We start from the raw sequence: 23,364 nt of genomic DNA, 5'->3' as shown, positions 1-23,364 counted from the left end.
TCCATTTTCTTGCAATAGCTAAAGAATACAGAAATGTGACTATTCTCCCCCACAACTGCGCCGAGCATTTGCACTCGCTAGATGCAATACCATTCCATCTGCTGTCACTCATGGTAGATATAAAGGGATACCATATTCAGCAAGACTCTGTGTGTAATCTAAATCAAGTTAACTCAGTTTTCCATATTCTCCTATACTGTCCCCAATATGATGATATACATTTTACTCTTTTAGACCCAATTTTATCTAATATGATAGGCTGCCTGGATGCTCTGAAGGTGTGCCATCTCCTGAATGATTTGTCACCTGAAATGACTGAAAAGGTTGCCTTATTTCTAAGTTTGGTAAATAAGGATCGATTGCGCAATGCATCGATGCTATGATTGACTCATTTCTCCTTGTTACCTCTTTATCTGTTTATGTTTCCTCCTGTAACCTGACATATGCCAGTAAAGGTCTGTGTATGTGTGTGTGCGTGTATGACTATTCTCACAGCACGTCGTTCGGGAGGGGGCTGATTTGCCTCCTCAAGAGGAGGAAGAGACGGCTATTTAGGCTCGGCTCCCACCCTCTGTCTCAGCAGTTCTCTGGCGTGCTCGCCCCACCCTCCTGCCCTATTTCAGTGCAGGTTTCAACTGGTTGCCTTTTAATGGAGCCAGGTAGGAATTTTTCACTCCTTTTTCAATTTGGCTTCAGAAGGGGGGGTGTTTTTGCCTACCTTGCACTGATGGTGGTGGTGGTGGTGGGAAATTGGCTTTGGGGGGCCGTCATTTGTTAAATAGGATAGTCACTTTGTGGTTAGGCGGGGTAGCGCAATCAGGAAGCTGAAAACGGTGAGCACCTGGGCATTGTTATAAAGGAATTCAAGGGTCCTCCAAGAACGGCTTTTGGGCCTTTGCAGCTCAAGGCCAGGAAGGGGTGATCTTCCTTAGAACAATCTGGCCTGGCCTATCTTAGCAGGCCTTGCAGCTTCTGGGGTGGTGGGCCAGGGGTTCTCCTAAATATGCCAAGCCGCTGGTCAAGAGCTACACTGGGTAGCTTGAGATCAGGGCGGAAGCATCACCCAGAAGGAAATGAAGGTGGTCAGGAGTATGACACCTGTCACTTTCCTCAGTACATTTTAGCAGCCCCATGCCAGTTTGCTATAAATAGTTAATAAAGTGGCCCTTGTTAAATCCATATTGGTGTCCGTCTCTTCATTCCGACTGTGGTGGCAAAGTGTTGATGTTGAATGTCTCATCAGTACAAGTGTCCCACTGAAGTCCATAAACACAAACAGAGTCTCAGTTGAGTCAGAAAATGAATACATCTACATCTATCACAATATGCCGCCACTGACTGAATGGGATCCAAGGGCATCAGTGCTTCTATGGATGAATAAACGAGAGCATAGAACAAAAGACACAGGTAAAGCAAGAGACCTGTTGTGGGTTAAAGAAATTTTTCTCAGAGGCTGACAAGCAACACTGCTCATCTCAACCCGTCCCAGATGGTGATGATCCAACTATCTTGAAACAAAGCAGATTTTGACATGACACATGGCACTGTGGGGGAGTTTTCTTTTCTGCGTTTGTATTGCTATGTAACTGTTGCATTTATAAAATGTTTCATTTTCAAAGTTCAATATGAGTTAATACTTTTGACTAGCCTCAAGTAGTTGGTCCCAATAATATGCTATTAATACATGGTTATGAAGACTGTTAACAGTAATCATTTTAATTTTCTATTTCCTTATCTTTTTTTCTCATCCATCTGTCTTAAAAACAACCTTGTTCCTTTTTAAAGCTCATATTGCCAACTGTACAAAAATGATTTCCTATTGCACATTTTATTTTCCTACCCACTAGTGCTAGTACTGCACGTTAGACTAAACCCTGCCTTCTCCAATTATTACTGCACGCAACAACTGCATGAACCTTCCAGTTCAAAAAGCACTTATTTCTTTGACCAAGGCACTGTCTACATTTTCATAAGGCAATAACTTGGCAGGATTTTCCACCTTTGGCCTTTTTGTTCATTCAGATCCATACCATAATTATCTATTAAAGTTTCGCATTACCTTCTCCAATTGTAACTGCATGAACAATCTAGTTCAAAAAGCACTTCTTTGACCAACTTGGTTCCTTGTGTGTGCTGCAGTTTTGTCCATTATAGTTTTGTAGACCTGAGCCATCCAAATTCTCAGCTCTTAAACTCTGCAAGAGTATTGCAGGCCTTATTTAAGAGAGCCCTCACAAATAATTTTACACCATTTCTAAATCATTCAGATCAAACCAATCTCAAATTCCTGCATTATATAAGGGGCAAACTACATATGAAGACAGGAGATCTGTGAAGAGATCATCAAAACACCAGAAGTCAGCTGCAACTTGAAGGCACTTTCCGCCACCACTGCGACAAGCCAGGGAATCTTGTGTCAACTTTGCAGCCAAGTTTGTCATAAATATATAGCCTTTTGTAAAGATACTTCAGTTCAAAATTAGCAAAAGCTAACCCCACCCCCCGGATTCCTTATTGTGGTTTTTGCTAGGGACATCACAGTGGACAATGTCATGCTCCAGAACTGAGACATACTTGAGCCAAGCATATCTGCTGTAAGAGTGAAATTAAAGCAGCACACTGTATTTCAGCCCACTGCCAAAGTTTAATGTGCGCAGAGAATGTTGGCACCGTGTCACACAGAGAAAAGTTGGTCTACGACAGACACAGATCTTGCGACAACAGGTGCCAGCTTAATTATACTTTCAAAATAGTTCACTACTCACTAGCGAGGATATGTACAGAAATGCAAGTGGGTTATGCGGGATTGTATTGTCCTCTCGGAGAGCTCATCTATAATGTGATCATGGATGAGCATATATATGTTTAAGTAATACAAATAAATATTCTAATTCTGGCATAAAGAACTCTTGGGCAAACATGGGCATTCACGGGTGGAAATTATTTAAACAAAAATAACACCAACATGAACTATCAGGCTAGCATAGTGTATAGGATCTGATAGAATAACGTATCAGGGTAACACAGAGTAAAATATCACACATTGTGCTATAACAGGGCTCTCAGACTGTATAGTCTGATTCAATATGTCAAGGACAAACTGAACAAGCTTTGCATGAAGGTCCTAACCATCTAAATTGTTGGCATTCATAAAAGTAACATAGAGGCTGCCAGGTCAAAATGTGACCATTGCAAGGGTTCATATTTTTATTATAAACTTTGACCACCAGCCTTGTACAAATGCAAAGTGGCTGCATCGGCTACCAAGCCTACACATGTGGCTACAAAAAGTAATTAAAAATTAGCACACTTCATCTATCATTCCTTACGACAATTTCAATTCAGATCACCAATGGCCTTGCTGGGCAAAAGCCCCACTCACTTTCTAAACACAGCTGGTGGGAGCCAGGAAAGGTGTTGGCAGGTACCATGGAGCCCACAGGCATATCACGTTGGAGACACCTTGTCTAAATACTGGTAAAATTTTCAAGACGCTTTACACTGATTATTGCAGAATGTTAATTAGCTGCATCTGCATTCTGAAGACCAGTTTATGAAATCGGCAGATTGAAATGGTAAAGCTTTTCCCAGCCTTTAGCATTTCAGGGAGCAAGCTGGGGAAGAGTGTTGAGTGCTTCTTCTTTTTTAAAAAAAACCTCCCTTCCTGAGCACAAAAAAAACCCACCCAGGTTACAGCAGAGAATAGTCAAAATAAAATGATATTATTGTAGTCACAAAGCTAGTTAAATTGTAAGTGCCCAAACAGTCTGAGTTCAGTTCAGATTTTATGGTATTAATTGCTGGAGGAGTATCTGAGACTTTTTCTGAGAAGGCACATCTCAAAAAGTGTATAGCTAACTTTCTTCTGTAGGAGGCAGGGATTCATTACCTTCCATGATAGATGAAAAGTGTTTGTGGTCATGCTGTTCTGGTGGAATGAGAAATACAGATGATTCAGTGCCATCACTTTTTAGCCAAATCCAGATCCTTATTTTGAACTTTTTAAAAGGAGACATTACACTGCAATCTAAACTGTTTGTGCCAAGGTAAGGTCACAAAAACATCAGAATCAAGTGGGAAAGCTTTCCCTGTTCCGAACTAGTTCAGAATGCACGTAAGAAAGAGTACATTTAAACACAGCCCCATGGAATAAACTACCTGTCTATAGAACACTAATGTTTTAAGGGAAGTGGGTCAGCCTCATTTCTTTCTTTATTTGATTTACACCCTGCCTTCTCCGCCAGAGCAGGCTAAACCCTTGCATGCTATATATATCTCCCATCTTTCTCCCCAAGGGAGACCCAAAGTGGATTACATTGTTCTCCTCTCCCCCGTTTTTTCTTCCAACTATCCTTTGAGGTAGGTTAGGCTGAGAAATCAGCAACTTGCTCATGATCACACAGCTAGCTTCCATAGCAGATGGGGGATTTGAACCAGAGTTTTCTGTTTTTGTTTATTTAAAATTACCCCATGTCTCAGCAATACAGACTTCAAAGTGGCATCCAATAAAAACCATAAAAACAGTGGGTTGGATCCAGTGCAGCATGCCCACAGGCACAAGGATTTCCATCTACAGTGTGTGTCCCCCTCCAGTGGCAGCCTGAACCTCCCTCCTCCCTCAGAAGTGAGATTTCAGGGGCCATTTTGGTCTGCCACACCTTGGAAAATGCTACACTGGATCCAACCCAATAACACTATAAAACTTCTAACTAAACATCATGCCACAATGCCAGCACTAAAACATATTAAAAAAACAGCAACAATAGCAAAACCACAGCAAAAACCCACGCCCAGCAATTAAAACCTGAGTAAGAATCTGGGCATGAACAGAAAGCTATCAGCATCACACCTGCTGCTAAAAACCCTAGTGGGAAAAGCCTTCCACAGATGCATGCCATTAAAGAACAGGTGCTTGGGGCAGCCACACAATTCTCTACTAATGGCAGGGGCCATTAGGAGCACACCATGAGAAAAAATCTTTAGTTCTCAATCAGGGTTACATTGAAGCAGGCAAATTTTGCAAATGCTCGCAAGCTGCTTAAGGGTTTCAAAGTCCTATGCAGCATTTTGAATCATGCTGGAAGCAAATATGCAGCTAGAGAAGCTGGCAAGATGTGATCCCAGTAACTAGCATCTATTAGCAGCAGCATTTTCAAAGCCAACCCTCACTGTAATTTACTCTAGATATGATCATGGCATGGACAGCTGTGATCAAATCTTGCTTTTCAAGGAAAGATTACATCTGGCTCGTAAAATGAAACTGGGCAAAGGTGACTCATGCCACAGTGGGATTTGGGTCTCTATCTACAAACAAGGACCTAGTAGCACCCCCAAACTGCTCACTTCCTCTTTCCAAGGAAATGTCACCCCATCCAGAACAGGCTTAATCCCCGATTGGCAACGTGATTAGCCAACATTTCCTGCCGTGTCTACACTGAGCTTCAGTTTGCGAGCCTTTATCTGTTCCCTTCCTTGCGTGACACTCCAATTATGAACATTCACCAATTCACCTGATTCCAATTAAAAGGAGAAACAAAGCTGATGTCATCAGCATGTTGATGACAGCTTACTCTACTTTTCCAGACAATCTCACGCAGTGGTTTATCTAGACGTTAAACAGCAGAGGAAACAGAAGAGAACATCGCATAAAATGGCAGGGGTCTGAGCAGCAATCCACCAGCACTACTTTCTGATTAGTCCACCAAATGGAACCAGAACCACTGAAGCACAGTGTCTCTGCTGCCATGCCATCCACCTGGGTCAGAAAAGTACCACGGATGGCAGCACCCAAAGCTACGGAGAGATCCAGGAGTATCAACAGTGACACAGTCCCTTCTCTCTCACTATCAGTAATGACTGCTCATAAGGGTGACCACAGCAGTTTCTGTTCTAAAAGCAGACTGAAATGTATCCAGATAATCAGCATCCTCAAAGAAAGCAAGGATCTGCTTACCTATCACATATTCAGACACCTTATTATCCATCACCAGGGATGCGACCAAATTTTACAGTTCAACATTTTGTCTCAAATATTCCCTGACTTCACTTTCCCCTTTGGCAAATAAAACCTATGAGTCTCCACTTTTGTGCCCTTTCTATTTCTTTGCACCATTTTTGCTGCTACAATTATATACATTTTAAAATTCTTTTTGTATAGATTTCATAAAAATGGCATCAAACTGGCAAATCAAGAACACCAGCAATGAAAACAGGCCAAAAAGAAAAAGATTCACAATGACAAAATAATACACACATAAAGAAATAAGGAGGGATATATTTAAACAACCTGACCAGTACAGAACTGTGGCCTATTGCCTGAAATGTCCAGTCATCCAAAGCATTCTACTATTTTTCATATTAAAAGTACAATTGATTATGATATATCCAACACAATTTTATGTACTGTTATTACTTAGCAAGTTTGTATATAATGGCTAGGATTTAAAAGAAAGTTAAAGAAGTTGGAGTATAACACTAAACAAGGTTATACTTTTCTAAACTCCTTTTCAGAGTGCACATGGCTTTAATTGTAAAGAAATAAAGCACTATGCAGCATAACAAGAATAATTTCATTGTATTTATTGCCAATATACTACTGGGAAATGTTTGCTTTGAATTAATTCAATGTTCCAGTGACCATCTCGAGTACAGTTGTGTGCACACAGAACTATTACTCTAAGGAGGAAAGACTACTTTTTAATCTTGGAAAAGACAAGAAATTATGAATGGAAACTTATTTTCTCTCTTTTTATTTATTTGAGGGTGACTCTTGTGGAATAATCACAAGAGCCATTTCACAATAAATTCCTTCAGGGGTCTTCACTTCCCCAGGACTTGAGGTATGGGAAAGAGGCTTCTTGATGCAATCGGATGCTTCTTCATGGAACAACCAGTGAGGAATTGTTGCAGAAAAAGCAGACAACACTGCACAGACACAGACATTAATTCTGCTAGTAGTACCAACAAATATGTCAGAACATCTGCTCCTGGAAGAACCACAATATAAAGTCTATCTGTAATGTATCAACTGAAAAAATATCATAGCCTTCTCAGAATGTATGAAATAATACCAGATTATTTGCTACAGAATAAATTGCACATAATGCTTTTCTTCACCAGGTGTCAAGGGATTTATTTTGGCAAAGTTGAGACACTTGCCTATGTTGCACTAGATCTAAGACACCATAGACAGTAAGGCAACATATCACTGGCCAGTATCCCAACTTCGCAAAAATAAAATTTCTTTTCACTTGCTGCAGACAGGCCTCTCATATCATAGATTGCTAGAGAGAAAAATTGGTAGCATATGAAACATTATTTTTTTGTAGCATTCTCTAACAACTTTTCAGCTTCTGGTCACAGCAAAACACTATTTCTTTTCAAATGTACAGGCCAAAGGATAAAGCATTTTTTGGAAGGAATTATGCAACAGAAACACTTTATAAATTTAGAATTCTTACACTGATTTTTAGCAAACAACATCTACAGGAGACAAGTCTTCTAAATGGAAGTAAAATTGGCCAAATGATCCCATGTGAAGAGCTGTGTAGAATATTAGTTATTTCCCCTATTGGTGGCACTAACTCTCACACTAAAACAAACAACATTATTAAACGTCTATTATGTGAAAACAGTGTAGTCATTAGAACCAATTAATACCAACAATACATTATTGTCAGGAATGAAAGAAAAATTCTGGAAAAATTAAGGCTCACAACAAAGACATAAAACGTTTGAATTATCACTGACTCTTGATTGCGGCCTGAGCAAGGATTTACCAGCATTGGAACAGAAATCTAACATGCTTTTAAATACATTAATTAAATATATTAATCTACCCATCTGGTATAATAGTGAAATACTAATTCTTGTAAATGATGGATTAGATTTTCAAACTGTTTATCTTTGAATATAAGCTTTGCAAAGCAATGAAACCATACTCTACATTTTAGTACCTATTTCAGATGTTTTGTTAGAAAACAGGACTTCAATCATTTGGTTTCTATGGTATTCATGAAACAATATTAGCTCCCTCTTGTGGTCAATAATGGCAAATGCTCTACCAACGGTTAATTGCGAGTAAATTTCAAAAGATTAAGCCTTTCAATCTGTAAGGGCACGCTGTAAGCAGTGATAACACTGTGTGAACTGATACTTGTAACTAATTCCATAAGATGACTCTAAGCATGACTTGGGGCAAAAACTATGTACCCTTTGTCCACTTTTTAAAATTGAGACTGGATAAGACTCTTTATGTTTCTTTTATGATTGTTTGTATAGGTTTTTTCTTAACATTTGAATCAAATGGATTTGAGTTTAATATAAGTAGACAGCCAACAATTAATTGTAGCTCTACAGGTACAGGTCCACAGCCTAGCTCTAAATTCCCAAAAGGACTTTGGGGTTGTGTTTCTGGACAAGTAACCTCTCCATATGGCAAAATAGTTTTGAAACTGAGCAGATTTTCAGGAGCAATTTGTGTCATGACTTGCATGTTTGCTGCCTAGGGAGAAAAAAATTAAAAATTAAAAAGGACATGGCCCAAGCCTTTGAGTGCACCTAAACGGCAGCTCAGCAAGATGATGGGCACAACTGCTAAATTTCATATCCTGACCCAATGAAACAAGAATTTAATTCTGGACAGATTCCAGAAAGGACAGAATCAAACTCCTGAGTATTTCTCCTCTTCTGCCTGGTAGAAAGATCTACTAAAACAAGAAAACAATATCAGTTTGAGTTTGCATGTTGTTGGAATTAACTTTCCCCCCTGTCCTGGCGATTTTGTTTTGCTTTTGTTGCTTTAAAAAGAGAAACATGGGCATGAAAGCTGCTGGACTGAAATCCATTGTCACAGATCTTCTCTGCCCAGGTGCCAACTCAGACACAACAGGAAGTACAAGAGCAGGGAAAGACGGGTAGGCAAAGAGATTCCCACTCAGCAAAAAAATTAAAAAGCAGGGATAAAACAATGAAAAGGGTGCATTCCTGGACTAATATTTCTGCCCCTCTTCTCTTCTTTCTACAAGTCAATGTGCAAGAAACAATTACGGAGGTGGAAAGAAAAACAGCTTGTAACAAGAGAATGTACCTCACTGGGTATTAAGACTTATTTATTTATTTATTTGTTTGTTTATTTATGTTGCTGTCAAGTAGCAGCCATCATATGGTGATCCTGCAGGGTTTTCAAGGCAAGACATGTTCAGAGGTGGTTTGCCATTGCCTGATTCTGTATAACATCCCTGGACTTCCTCGGTGAGCTCTCATCCAAATACTAACCAAGGCCGACCCTGCTTAGCTTCCAAGATCTGATGAAATCAGGTTAATTCTGGGCTATCCAGGTTGGGGCATACCAGCCTCTTAATACTATCTGCACTGGGCTGCTGCACAGTTCTGCAGTCATATATTCCTCATAACTGAGAACCTCCTTGCCTGCACCCTTCTCCCATTCTCTCGTCTCTGCTGCTGTAACAAAAAAGATGTGTGTCCTGGTCCAGCAGCCTCGGGACGAGGACCCCACCCCCAAGGGATGCCCCAATCAGGCCACTCACCCGGGGAACAGCAGAGGAGCAAGGCAGTGATGACACCACAATGACCAACGGGGCTGCAGCGCGGTGCCTCACCACAGAAAGCCCCAGGAGAAACAACCAGCGCCGACCCAGGGAGAGGCAGCCACGCCAGCAGAGCACGGCCCCTCAATCGGGCACCTCAGAGCTCTATCCCGGGAAGCAGAAAATCTGAGGCTGCTGACAAAGGGCTGAGGGTGGGCATGACGGGGAAGCTACGCACACCCACAACCATGCCTGGGACGACCAGAAGGCATCCGGGCTTATCAAGGGGGGTGGGGCCAGACCAGGAATAGAGGAGACGGGAATTACAGGTGGCACTGGGAGTGGGGCAGGGGATAAAAGGAGAGAGAAGCGGATAGGCCGGGAAGGAGGAAAGTGTGAAGGAATGAGACGGGGGGGGAGAGGGGGGGACCAAAGGTGTTCGGCGCACATTGGCAGAGGGACCTACAAGGTGACCATAACCCCATCCCCTGTCTATCTGAGGCCCCTCTGCAACCTCCTCCTTTACAAACCCTCTCCAACTCCCACGGCCAAGGGCGGGTCAACTCCAGGGCCGCAAACGAAGCTTGACAATGTGTAGCACTGGATTTCATTCTGTGGGGACGTGTCTTTGTAATAGAGTCAGTGGCTGTATTTCAGTGTCAAGAATAAGATTTAAATCAAACAACAATCCCTCCCCACCCGAAAGCTAGAACAACTGATAGTCCAAATTTCCAAATGGCTGCTGAAGACAGGATCTGCCGCCAGCAATGCCAGCACTTCATATTAAATATGTCTGCCGTGCCAGAAATCTAAACTGGCTGTATGCTGTGATACTTGCCTGTGCAAAATATTACATGATCAGACTGAAATCAGAAACTCCAAGGGGAAGAAAAGATTCTTTTTGCTTCAAGGACCCAAACGTACATTTAAAAAAATTAGACTACCCTTTCTTCAAACGTAACTGACATGCAAGTAAGGATTTTAGATTAATGTCTCAACCAATGTTGCCTCTCTTCAAGAAAATCAGTCTAGACTTTGAGCATAAAGACAGCTATCAACTTATTTGCTAGTGGTTAGCTAAATAAGCAGACTGCAATTACACTGTTATGGTTAAAAGAGCTACAAGTCTAATATTTAAAACTATTATATATAATTTAAAGGCTAAGATTAAAAGAGGATAAAATACTTTTTCTGCCCCCCCCCCATGCCAGAAATTATACTGAACCATGCCTGTTTTATGTCCACTTAGGTCAGGAAAATCCCAACATATAATCTTTTTGTTTGTTGCAGTTCCAAATGCTGGAGCCTAGAATGTTTTCATTAGAAAATAATAATGGAACCAATGGTGTACAGGTGGACTTTGATTTCTGTACAAGACAAAGATGTCCATATGGAAACATTTGACCCCAGCATCTAAAAAAGGATCCTATTCCTATAACATCCAGATACTTCCAATATCATGCTCCATGCTGTTCCAGACATGAGCATTGCATGCCTTGTCCATACAGAAAGGGATTATACCCATGTTCATTAATATGACCTAAGAAAACACAACTGAGTAAAACACAGAATATCAAGAAGCAGGACCTCAGCCTCTCAAGAGTGTGGGTTTTTGTAGGTTTACAATTGGATCAAAATGCATGCATATTCTGTGCATATGAGCTCTCGTGTTACTTTACTCATCCACCATCTTTTCATATGTAAACATTTATTTTTAAAGAAGATATGATACTATCATGTTTTGGAGGAGGGGCATGATGCATGGTTTGCCTTGATTATTATGCCTGGCTGATTCAATTTTTTTGGATGCAGACCTCAGTATTTTGCCATGGGAGTCCTCCTCCCCCTTACACACTAACATGGTATGAATAAATGGGATATAGGGGCAGTGACTCAGTGGTAGAACATCTGCTTTTGTATACAGAAGATCCCTTATTCAATCCACAGAATGCCCAGCTAAAAGGATCAAGTAGGAAGTGCTATGAAAAGCCCCAACCTGAGACCCTGGAGAAGGTCCTGATTCAGTATAAGGCAGCTTCACATGTTTATGACTTTGGGGCACATGAAATCCAAGCAAGCCTGTAAATGCATTAGCAACAGCCAGCCAGCACCCCTGAGCAGATGAAAAACTTCTTGAATGCTGTTTGCGAGCAAAATGTTGAGGTGAATGACTTGACACAAAACAGGCAAAGTCAGTTCAAAGGTCAACCACAATTTTAGCAAAGTTCTCAGCACCCCTGGTACATACTGCTCCTATAAAGAATACTTTTTTGGGGGAAACAAGAGATACATACTCTAGCAAGTACTGAAAACATCAATAAAGCACAGCGATATGAGAAATCTGAAAAAAACAATTAATTTACCACCACGGGATCTCAACTATTCCTTGTCGCTTACCATACATGTCAGACATCTGTTAAACTCTTTAACAGTAAACATCCTTTCCACACTTAAAGACTCTTTACACCTCTGCACTGAGAAATGAAAACCAGTATAAGAATAAATAAATAATAGTAGGTCACATACCCATTAGCTTTCTTCTGGAAATAAAATTCAGCTATGCAACAACAACATATCATCCTTTCACATACCTGGTGGGCACCTGCACTCAGATGGAGCCTCTCGTGCTGTGCGTAGTTTAGCTAATCCTTCACCCAGTTTCTGTTCAGAAAAAAAAGACAAACACATATTTTTGTAGAACCGTGTGTGAGCATATATAATTTCCAAGTGCATTATTGGCAACCGGCATGATCCAGCCAAAGTTAAGTACTTTTAAGCCCCATTGATGGTTTCAGAATAGTTTTGCAATCCTTGGGCTTTACTGAATCCTTTAATTTTGATTTGTTATATGATTTAAATTAGATGTGTTAGCCCGTATGAGTTCAAAGGTCTGTGGCAGGGATTCACAGGCAACCTCCATGGAGGGAAAGGATTTTCATTCACAGAACATGAATTCCTCTCCTCCTCCCTCCCACTGGAGCCTAAAATGTCCTCTAAAATGCAGCTTCTGGGGGACAGAGGAGTCTTGGGAATAACCGGGGGCTCAGAGCTCTGCTGTAGGAGAGGGAATTATTATGACAGTTTCAAAGAATTTGCAAAGGGCAAGAATCCTGTGAGTGTGAAAGCATTTACGGTGTCAGTTAGCCACTACACCAGTGTATCTCGGAGCTACATCAGTATAAGCAAGAGCTGCACTGGGTTCCCCAATGCTACCACACTAGAGATGTGAAGGCCCGGAAAAAAACCGGAAAAATTGAAAAAAGAAATGAAAAAAAAATTGATTATGGAACGTTTTATTTTAACATGATGGATAAAATATTTTACGACAAGGTGTTCAAATATTTTCCAAATCATTTCTAATATATCAGACTGATCTAATTTCTGTGCACTGAGGACAAGCAAGTCCTAGGTTACAAACTGAACTCTCCAATGCAAGAACAAGATGCATTTCTTCCTTTAGGAGGTGCTATTGTCAGAAGAAAATAGAAAGGTTTCAGTTTTGTATTTGCATGTGGGTGGGTATTCTGTTTGTAATAATTGTTTGGATACACTATATTTTTAATATGCTAGTTGTGATAATTTCATGCCAAGTAAAAATGTCCATAGTCATATTTTATGTTCCTAAAGTAACAGAATGACTTTCAATCTAGAAAAGACAAAAGAAATGCTAATGTAGCATTTTTTTCAATTTTTCCGAAAATTTCAGTTTTTTCCAAAAAACCTGGGGAAAAAACGGGTTTTTTCTTGATTTTCAAAATTTCTGGACATTTTACATCTCTATACCAGTGCTTGCTACTAGTGCTGCCCCATTGCTAGTGGGCTACAGGTGCGAAACCCTGTACCGGTGTGAAACTGGGTGGGCCAGGGGGCATAGCAGGAGTTATATGGCTTCCTAACCTACTCCAGCCCAGGATCACCCCTCCCCAACAGCAGCAGAAAGTTAGGCCAGCAAAAAGCATAGCTTAGATACCCCCTGCAACAGAAAAGGCCACGTGCCCCGTAACAAGCACAACCACTTCCAAAAGCCCATCCTGGAACACAGGATGATGCCTACAGCCACAGCCAATCACCTCCCTTCCCAGCAACAGACAACTCCCCTCCCCTCAGCACAAATAAGGATCAGACAGGACTCCCTATAATTCCATAGGTAGGGCACATGGCATAGGATTCTGCCTTAGAGCTCTCTGTCACATGGACTTACGGTGCACAGCATTGCACTTTGGTGGCAGGAGAGGCACAGGAAATGCAATTAGCACTACTAGGGGAGCACTTAGCACTAACCCCCAAGGGAGAAAGCAATGTCCACACTGCTAATACGTCTCACTGAAGAACCCTAACAGGTACCTATCTCCACTAGCTTAGTTTGAAGGGGCAAACCATGCACTGGCAGGTAAGCAGGGCCAGGAATCCAGCTATCCCAGCCTGGGAGTCCTCATTGGCCTTCCCCGTTCCCCTTGCACAGGATGGCTGTTGGGGCCTGAAGGGCATTTACTGTACAGCCCACCTATTCCATGTGGTGGTGAAGAGTGGCTTGGAATTGGGTTCTGCAGAGAATCCTGAACTGGATGCTGTGACTTGTGATTTCTAGCACCTTCTCCAGAACTGCCAGAATTTCATAAGTCACTTCTCATGCAGTGTGATGGGTACCCATCTCCTGAGCAAGAAACAGGCTCTGATGGGCATGCTAGAGCATCATCTGATCAGTGGCATTGGCACTCACTGGAACGCCACCTGCGCCATGTTTGAGTGTTTGGTGAAGCGGAAGAGCACCCGAGCTATTTGACTGAGAAGGTCGACACAGTGTAAGGGAGAGAGCGCTCTGCAATGAGGCGTGTTGGGGGTCCTTAAGACGGTTAAGGAGCTCACCAAAGCACTTTTGTCTGACACAGCAAGCCTGGATCTCTTGATCCAAATCCATTCATCCAAATGCTTCAGGGGACCCAGGCATAGGACATGCAGATATTGTTCCAGCAGTGTATGTGCTGGTGCAGAGCCTGCAAAAAGGTACTGCATCCCACCTGGAACCTCTCACCCAGCAGAAGGTGTACATGTTGGTGACCCTGTGTGACACATAACATCTGGTGAGATTCTATGGTTTGATGTTGAATCTGTTGGGCTTGTTGGTTCTGTTTGCATTTGCAGGTTTTGGGCAGTGGTTGCTCTTGTATTTTTGGCTGATGGCTCTTCGCCCTGGAAACAGCATGGTATTTTTCCCCATAGGAAACAATGAAGACAAGTAGGATGGCTGAGGGAACCTTGCAGGGGCCTTATTCCACTTTGCTTGAAACTTGGATGGTCTTTAGTGGACAGGCAGAACTAGATTCCCTACAATTTTGGCATTGTTTGCTTGAAAAACTGTCACTCCAGCCCCTTGGAAAGATTTCCACACAGGGAATAACGGACCTGAAAATCTGGGGATTCCAATAAAACCCCCACGTTGGAATACCAAAATGTTATTGGGGGACCCAAGTAACCCAGAGTACCAGTATTTACACCCTTCTCAAAACCCAAATCTGGAAAATACATTTTTTTTCAGGTGCACATCCCTAATTCCAACTAGTACAGGTTGAACATCTATTCCTTGGTCAGATCTATCCTCAACACTCAGTCCCTTCCTTTTGTCTAGGTTTAATGTCAGTTTGTTTACCCTCCATACACAGTTAAACGTATTCAGAGCTTCTCTGGAAAATGATCTTTCCCAGCAGTTTTAATAGGTTCTAAACAGTATGGCAGACAAGATAGAAACTTATGGAAACCTATAGGTCAAGGAACTTGAACTGTTTCTGTGCTATGACTTGGATGAAAGCCAAACACAAATGGATTTTGGAAATAAATTTCATCCAGAATCTCCTACAGCTGTATGGTAATCCCCTTCTTCTGGAGGCCTGTAATTATTTAGATTATTCAAACTAGATGGGTGTAATGTTGTATTTTTCACCCAAGACTTGACAACTGCTTTTTTTCAGAGCTGGGGGAAGCAGACATTCATTGAGATAACCCTCCCCCCTCTCATTAACCAAGAACAGACAAAGTCCAGTAAACTTGAAGTAGGCCTTATTGTTCCAAGTATTCTGTTCATATTCTCCAACTGCGCCAACTGAAATGAATCCATAGATACCTACTAACACAAACCTCAGGAGTATTCAGAACCTCTGGAGACAAATTGGTGTCCTAGCTAAACTGGGCACGATTCTATCTGCAAAGTGTTTGGCAAGTTGATCACAGGAAGTTTTAAAATATCCTCGATTTTTTTTCAGGGCAAATACAACAAGCCTCTTAAATCACACAAACAATATGGCTGGTAAGCACTACACAGACACAATGGTGGCAGAGAAGTAAACTTTCCTCGCCACCATAACTGACAGAGTAGGCACTAAGATGAGCTCTTTCTTGTTTTCAGTCAGATTCAGCACACACCTTCCTCCACCATCATTCATGTCGTCCCAACTGCTTCACAGCACCCAGTTCCACTGAGAACCAGTGCGCTTAATGACCTTGAAGATATGGAAGAAAACGCTTAAGAGAAATTATACCCACTCCTCGCAAGGCCTCCTGATTCCAGTCACCTACTAAATCAGCTGCACTTTGCAATGATTCCAGATGGAAAATCCTCCAGAGCTGTCTGGAAACCATTTCAATCCCTCTTTCTTGATAATTATAATTGATCTCCTATCCATGCAGAAATCCAGGGCTACCTTAAGCCTAACGCAGTTTTCCTAACTATAAAACCACTTTTATATTAAACTGACTTTTTATACAAACTAAATAACTTCTAATTCTACACAATTTTCTCCTTATGAATTTTCCTAGACCACAAATCTTACTGTACCCTTAAGTCCGAAACAATAGTGCCAGTGTCTCTGCTTGCAACATAAACTTAATCCATGGTTTGCTTAATTGTACTGGCATTGCTGCAAATGTATTTTATTCATGTGATCACCATATGTGGGCGGGGGTGTGTGTTGATGTACAACTCTTACAATGCCTACTGGTTCTCCCCTATAAATAGTCACCCCCTCTACTTGCCTCTCAGACGGGCTTAGTGACAATGTTGAAGGTGGTAGGGGAGAAGAAATAAATTCTAAATGGTCTAGAGGGGACTCTGCAACATGCCACCCCCACTATTTCTCCATTCGGATGCCCACCCAACCTTACATTAGCATCATGTGTAAAACACAGACACAGGAATCCCATGATACTTTGGAATGTTCAGCTGGCACTCCAATGCCCACACCTCAAGTCTTACAGCTAGTCCCTAACAGCTAGAATGTTTTAAGGCTGCTAGAAAACAATAGAGCTATTATGAACAAAGCTACTCTGGTTTGTTTGCTTCTAAATATCTCTTTAAACTGCACTCATTAACATTTTTACTATAGCCTGAAAACTATGCACTTTGAATTGAAGCTTTTGTTATGGAACAAACAGAGGTATTGCTACATCCTGGCCATGTGGTTATGATGTAAATTGAGGTAAGCATCTGAAGAACTGCTGCATTAAAGGGCTACATGGACCCATAGTAAAGTTGCAGCGAAGCTTTTGATTTTCATGTTTACTAATTATTTATATTTCATCATACCTTCAAAAGCCATTTATAAAATAATTAAACAACTGAAGTGACCTATTTTAAAAGGTGCCACCAATAGAAAATGCCTGTTTCTGGTCACCACCCACCTCACCTTTGGAGGCAAAAGCACAGAAAGCAGGGATTCAGAAGATCTTAAGGGCAGGCTGGACAGTATGAGAGGTGGCAGTCCTTCACTGCAGGTTTTCTATTATTTGAATCATGCTAAAACATTTTTAGTTCAGCAAGCATTCTGAAGGTGAGGGGGATGCTATTGTGATTGACTTTTTCATGGCTACACAGCTACATTGAGGAGTTTTTTGGGGGGAGGGTTAATCATTCACATTAGTTATTGAAACTTAACTAAATCCATCCAATGAATTTACTTGCACAGGATATAATGTTGTAAACAAATCAAAAATGAGAAAATACTGTAAACATCATAAACAAAAGATGGAGCTCTGACATTTTAAGTAGTGAATAAATTATGACAGCAAATTATCGCATAAATAACGATTTGATATTTTAGTAGTTCTTTCTTTAAACAATAGGAATGCAAAATTGATGTATTTTCGCTAGTGTTAGGGTAAGTTCTTCCTTTAGCACTCTGAACAACACTTGCATTTAAACAACAGGAATGCAAAATTGATGTATTTTTGCTAGTGTTAGGGTAAGTTCTCCCTTTAGCACTCTGAACAACACTTGCATTCTAAAAAGCTCTGCACTACAATTAATACTGTACATTTATACAGCACATTTCAAGTGTTCTCCTCACTTTTATTAGCATAGCATTTTAACAGGAAAAGATGGGTTTTTAAATCACACATCTTATTTTTTGGCTCACAATAACCCTTACAAAACCCAGCATCAGTAATCTCAGACTGAAAGAATGTGGATGAAATTGGGGCTGAGACTTCAACTACCTCTGCATTAACTAGGTAAACATGTACTAGAATTGTGCTGTAGAAATGAAATCCCTAGACTCATAACTGACTATACACTGAAACAGCTGGTCACAGGGCCAATGAGAAGGGGTAGTGATCTGGGACTTGGTTTGAGTGGGGCTTGTGACCTGGTGAGAGATGCAGATGTTGTCACACCAGTTGGGAGTAGTGATCACAATGCTATTAAGCTCAGCATTTTACTTCAAAAGAGGGAACTTTACAAATATGAGGGGAATAGTTAAAAGGAAGCTGAAAGGGAAACACAAGAGAGTCAAGTCCCTATGCTTGGGAGCTATTTAAAACCACACTAATTGAAGCCCAGGTGGAATGAGCCCCCCAGGTTAAGAAAGGTACCTCCAGGTCTAAAAGGACACCTGCATGGTTAGATAACCCAAATCACAGAAGCCATAAAAGGCAAAAAGACTCCTTCTAAAAAGTGGAGGTCTGCCCCAATGAAAAAACAGGAGCACAGGGTCTGGCAAAAGAAGTATAAATTAATAATTACACAGGCCAAAAACAGAATATGAGGAGTGGACTGCCAAAATCATCAAGACAAATAATAATAATTCCTTTAAAAATACACAGAACCGGAAACTGCCCAGAGAGGCAGTTGGGCCACTAATTAACCAAGGAATTAAAAAATTGCTAAAGGAAGATGGGGTGATGAGAGAGAAGCTAAATGAATTCTTTGCATCTCTGTTCATTGTAGAAAGTGTGGGGCAGGTACACAGGTCAGAACAACTATTTTCAAGAATGGAGTCTGAAGAAATAATTCAAATTAAAGTGATGAGAGATGAAGTTCTAGACTTCTTGGGGAAATTAAAAACCAATACATCTCCAGATCCTGATTGCACATACCCAGGAGTTTAAATGTGAAACTGTTGGTCTGTATACGTAACTTGTGACTAAAATGAGCCACTGTACTAGAGGACTGGAGAGTAGCGAACATTACAACAGCTTTTAAACATGGGCCAGAGGGGAACCAGGAAATTACAGACCAGTTATCTTAACACCTGTGACAGATAAATTAACAGAAACTGTAATCAAAGAATTATTAAGCACATAGAGGAACAAAGCCTGCTGAGGAAAATCAGCATGGCTTCTGCAAAGGGAAGTCCTGTCTCACTAACTTTCTGGAATTCTTTGAGAAAATGAATAAACATGTAGATAACAGTGACTCAGTAGGTGTTACATACTTGGATTTTTAAAAGGCTTTTGACAAGGTACCTCATGGGATAAGACAGGTGATTTTATGGACTAAAAACTGGTTAAACAAAAGGAAGCACACAGTAGGAATAAATGGACAGTTTTCTCAATGGATGGAAGTGGTAGATCCCACAATGATCAGTATTGGGATTGGTGCTATTTAATTGATTCATAAACGATCTGCAACTGTGAATGAACGGTGCATTTATCAAATTTGCTGATGACACAAAATTATTCAGGAGAGTGAAAACCAAGATCTCCAGGAAGATCTTCACAAACTAGATAAATGACCAACAATGTGGCAAATGAAGTAAGTGTAAGATGATGCACAACGGAACAAAAAATCATAACTTCAAGTACATACTAATGAGAATGAGAGGGAAGGAGACCTTGGGGTCATAATGAATAGATCAATAAAAGTGTCTACCCATTGTGCTGCAGCAGTGAAAAAAGTCAAATTCTAAGCTGAGAATTACTAAGAACAGGATTGAAAATGATACAGACAACTGTACGGCCTGGCACCATTTAGAAGAAAAAAGGCAGTTAAAATATGTGCTCTTTTTTTTCAGCACCTCCCCCCAAATGTCTCAGAAAGTCCTCAGTTTTCACACTATATATTTGACTGTGGAAAAACTTTGTCTTAAGAGGCATTTTACTTATTCTGAAAGAGAAAATATCCTACAGGAGTTCCCCCCCCCTTCTTCAGCAGTCCCCCATATTTTCCATTGGAAAAACAGGGGGAAGTCCTTGGGGAAAAAACTCTTCCCCCCTGAATTTATCTGGGCCTTTACATACCCACAGATAGGTAGCTTGGTCTTAAATAACCACAAGTAGGAAGAGGGATGGTAAGGTAAAACGGGGGGGAAAGTCACTTTCATAAGAGTGCAAAACATTAGAAATTGATGGAAGGTGCCTTTTCCCCCAAGTAATAATAAAGCTGCAAGTGGATTTGGATGCTGGCGATGGTACAGATGCCGACCTACAGAAGCTGCCCTTCCAGTGATCTGTAGCTTCTTCTGGCCCCAGGAGCTAACATGTTCCACGGTCATACCTCAGGTGCAGAGGAACTCTTAGCCAGTCAGGTACATTATTTCTCATGCCATTGTCCCACTCTAGAGACCCAAATGCTACTGGGATACATGTACACAAAAAGTGGCTTATCACTTCTTTATTATCCCTGCATATAACACCTGCATGATTAAGAACTTCATAAAGTTTGCATGTGTGTCACAGTGAGGAACATTTAATTCCTTCATTCTTGTAGTGTGCATCCTTCCAAAAGCTGGAAGCCCCATCTCTGCTATCTCGTTGCCAAATCAGATGCAGTGCTTAACAAGTTGCTCTTTCTTTTCATGTTATTTTGTCCTTACTTCGTTGGGTTTTTTTAAAAGAAAAATCTCTATTCTCAACATATATCTACTGGTTTAGGTAATTACTTCATGCATCAGGTGGACTGGATTCCAGGTCACATCTCTCTGTGTGTTTAAGGCATGATGTTATTAGCTATGTCTTTCTCCCTGAATTCCTCTTAGTGAATATAAACCTTTAGGGGTCAAATTTCTCACTGTGCACTCACAGGTATGCATGCAATCCCAAGAGCACATTTAATGCTTCAAAGTTTGCAACCAAAAGAAAATAGGAAGTTCACAGAAGGGAAACCAAGTGATTATAGGAATAGTATCTGCTTTCCCTTCATGCTTCAAGTCATCCCTGAATAGCAAAGCACTACAATGTCCTTCTTCTCCTTACCCATTTTATTGCACTGGCCAAGCAAAAAGCACTGTATATTGGGGCATAGCAGGGAGCAGAAACCTTGAGGGAGAGCTGAATCTTAAACAGGAATCACTTTCTATGAAGATTTCTAAAATTTCATCTTTCCTACCTACTCACTATTCTGTCGGGGAGGGGGGGCGGTGGCTATTCTACTGAAATTGTCCTTAACCTGTAAAAATTTAGTTCATGATATTTCTCATTTTGCTCCCCCACCCTGAGCACAATTCTTGTTAGAACTGCATAGCATAGGCTTAGTCACTTTCCTCGTACCCATCCTTTCTTTGGTTTATAAGTCTATCTGTATCATCTTGCTGCAGTATTTGCACTTGCAAGTACAGGACATGTTGCGACCTCAGCTTAACTTATACCGTCCGTTCTGGTACAAATGCAAATACTACAGCAAGACCATAAAGGTTATTTTTGCAATGGAGTGAGATTTGTATCATACCCCAGCCCCCCCCGGGAAATTGGAAAGTCTACACCGTTGCTTGCAAGTACAGGACATGTTGCTACCTCAGCTTAACTTCAGGTACAAATGCAAATACAAACTAGCAGAAACAAGAAGGGGAAAAAAACTGAACCTAACAATAAACTCCAGAACCAAACAAAGGTTAGTGAAATGGAAGACCATAAAGGTTAATTTTGCAATGGAGTGAGATTTGTATCATACCATGTCAATTTCTCACCCTCTACATGCCCCCTCCCAATCATTTCAAAAGAAACAGAGCTCATAATCATTTATTTCTGAATAAAGGAAAAGGAAAGGGGTTTTCTGTGGCCATACCAAATCCTCAAGAGGACCAATACCTACTTTAGCCAGTCAGATAGTACACCTCCCCCACTACTTTAAAACAGGAATGGATTTGATGCACTCACAGTTTTGAAGCTTCTCTTCCTTTGCATGGGTAAACAACGAAGTATCATAATCCCTGAATAATACCTTAGCATATGCCACTAGTCTCAGTGTCTTACCAGTAACCAGTAGAATCTAAATTGTAGATTGTAAGCCAGCTAGATGAAATGGCTGAAGTGGTGGTATAGGCTCTGAGAGACCCAGGGTCCACTGAATCCCCATCATGTCATGAAACTTGCTATGGGCCCTTGGGGCAGTCACACACTCTCCTTCTAAACTAGCACACAGGGTTCTTACAAGAGTAAAACGGAAGAAGGAAGACCAGTGTACAAGAAGTAAGGCCTGTGCTCCTTAGCAAAGAGCAGGATAAGAAATGTAGTAAATTAACCATGGGATGGTATCACCAAAATAGAGGAATGAAATTTCAAGAAGGATCCATAGTGCTCATTCTTGAAATGTTCACTCCTCTCTTTCAGTGATACTGTCTTGTTGTTTATTTGGAACATATACTTTTTGCAGCCTGAGATAGTGGGATCCATAGTACTCAAACTATCTAAGGCTGCAAAAAGTATACGTACCAGGAATTTCTTGTGGAAGATGGATTGATAGTTCTGAAGGAGGACAAGTACCAGATAAATTCTCAGATCTGACACTTCATATATAGAATAGAAACACAGGAAGCTAATGCAAATATACAGAATAGATTGAAAGGTAAATGAGTCATTTTTTATTCCCGTTTCTTCCATGTTCTCTTCTGCAAAATTTTCGTTTTTTTACTTTCCCAACATCAGTTAAAGAAATTTCCTTTAAGGTAAAGACTGAGAGGTCACAGAGGAGGAGTATGCTGGAAGAAATGTTCACCCACCAATGACAAGCTGCTTGTATCTATAATCATTTGTCTATGCAGGTTCATTTGAGATCTCTATGACCCACGGATAATCTTAGGACATTTTGTGCAGTGTGAGAGTGAAGTATACCACATACTTCAATGGCCTCCTTCAGAGCTCTCTCCTTTCAGCTAGCATGCCTTCACTGATCTCTCTTCAGTGACATCTACTCCCTTCTTTGGCACCTCACCATAACTACTAAAAATAACAAACTAGCCATATTGAAAAAGCAAGGAACAATATTTAATAAGCAACATTATACCATTTGGTTCCCTTAAGAAAATGTTTAGCAACAACAACAAAAAAGTTCTATTAGCTTTCTGTTCACCACCATCAATCTGTCATTTCTCAATAATTCATTGACTTGCTCAAATCCATACACCCATAAGGAGGCATGCATGGTATAAGCAGGCCTCCTTACTGGTTTCAGACAATTTACCGAAGACTTGATTTTACAACCATAGATTTTGGGGTCAAGAACTATGTACATAAACATAAATGTACAGCCAGTCACACTGGCAGTAAATTATGTGTAAGTAAAGGTAAAGGTTCCCTTGCTCTATACCTGGGTAAGTTGTACTCTAGGGTTGCG

The 23,364-nt window shown here is 40.8% G+C and overlaps 1 protein-coding gene across 1 annotated transcript in view; it reads right to left on the bottom strand.

Annotated features, from left to right (window-relative positions):
• The window catches only part of LOC107123709 (collagen alpha-1(XXIII) chain-like), a 379,133-nt gene that overhangs the window by 351,053 nt on the left and 4,716 nt on the right, over positions 1 to 23,364 (bottom strand). Inside the window, exon 2 of the mRNA XM_015427033.1 lies at positions 12,140 to 12,209. Coding sequence (XP_015282519.1) covers positions 12,140 to 12,209 — 70 coding nt within the window. The remainder of the gene's footprint in view (positions 1 to 12,139; positions 12,210 to 23,364) is intronic.

Source organism: Gekko japonicus, unplaced genomic scaffold (assembly GCF_001447785.1).
Source record: "Gekko japonicus isolate JY-2015 unplaced genomic scaffold, Gekko_japonicus_V1.1 scaffold374, whole genome shotgun sequence".
Lineage (NCBI taxonomy): Eukaryota > Metazoa > Chordata > Lepidosauria > Squamata > Gekkonidae > Gekko > Gekko japonicus.
Note: the sequence above shows the minus strand (reverse complement) of the source record. Positions and strands in the feature narration are given on the sequence as shown.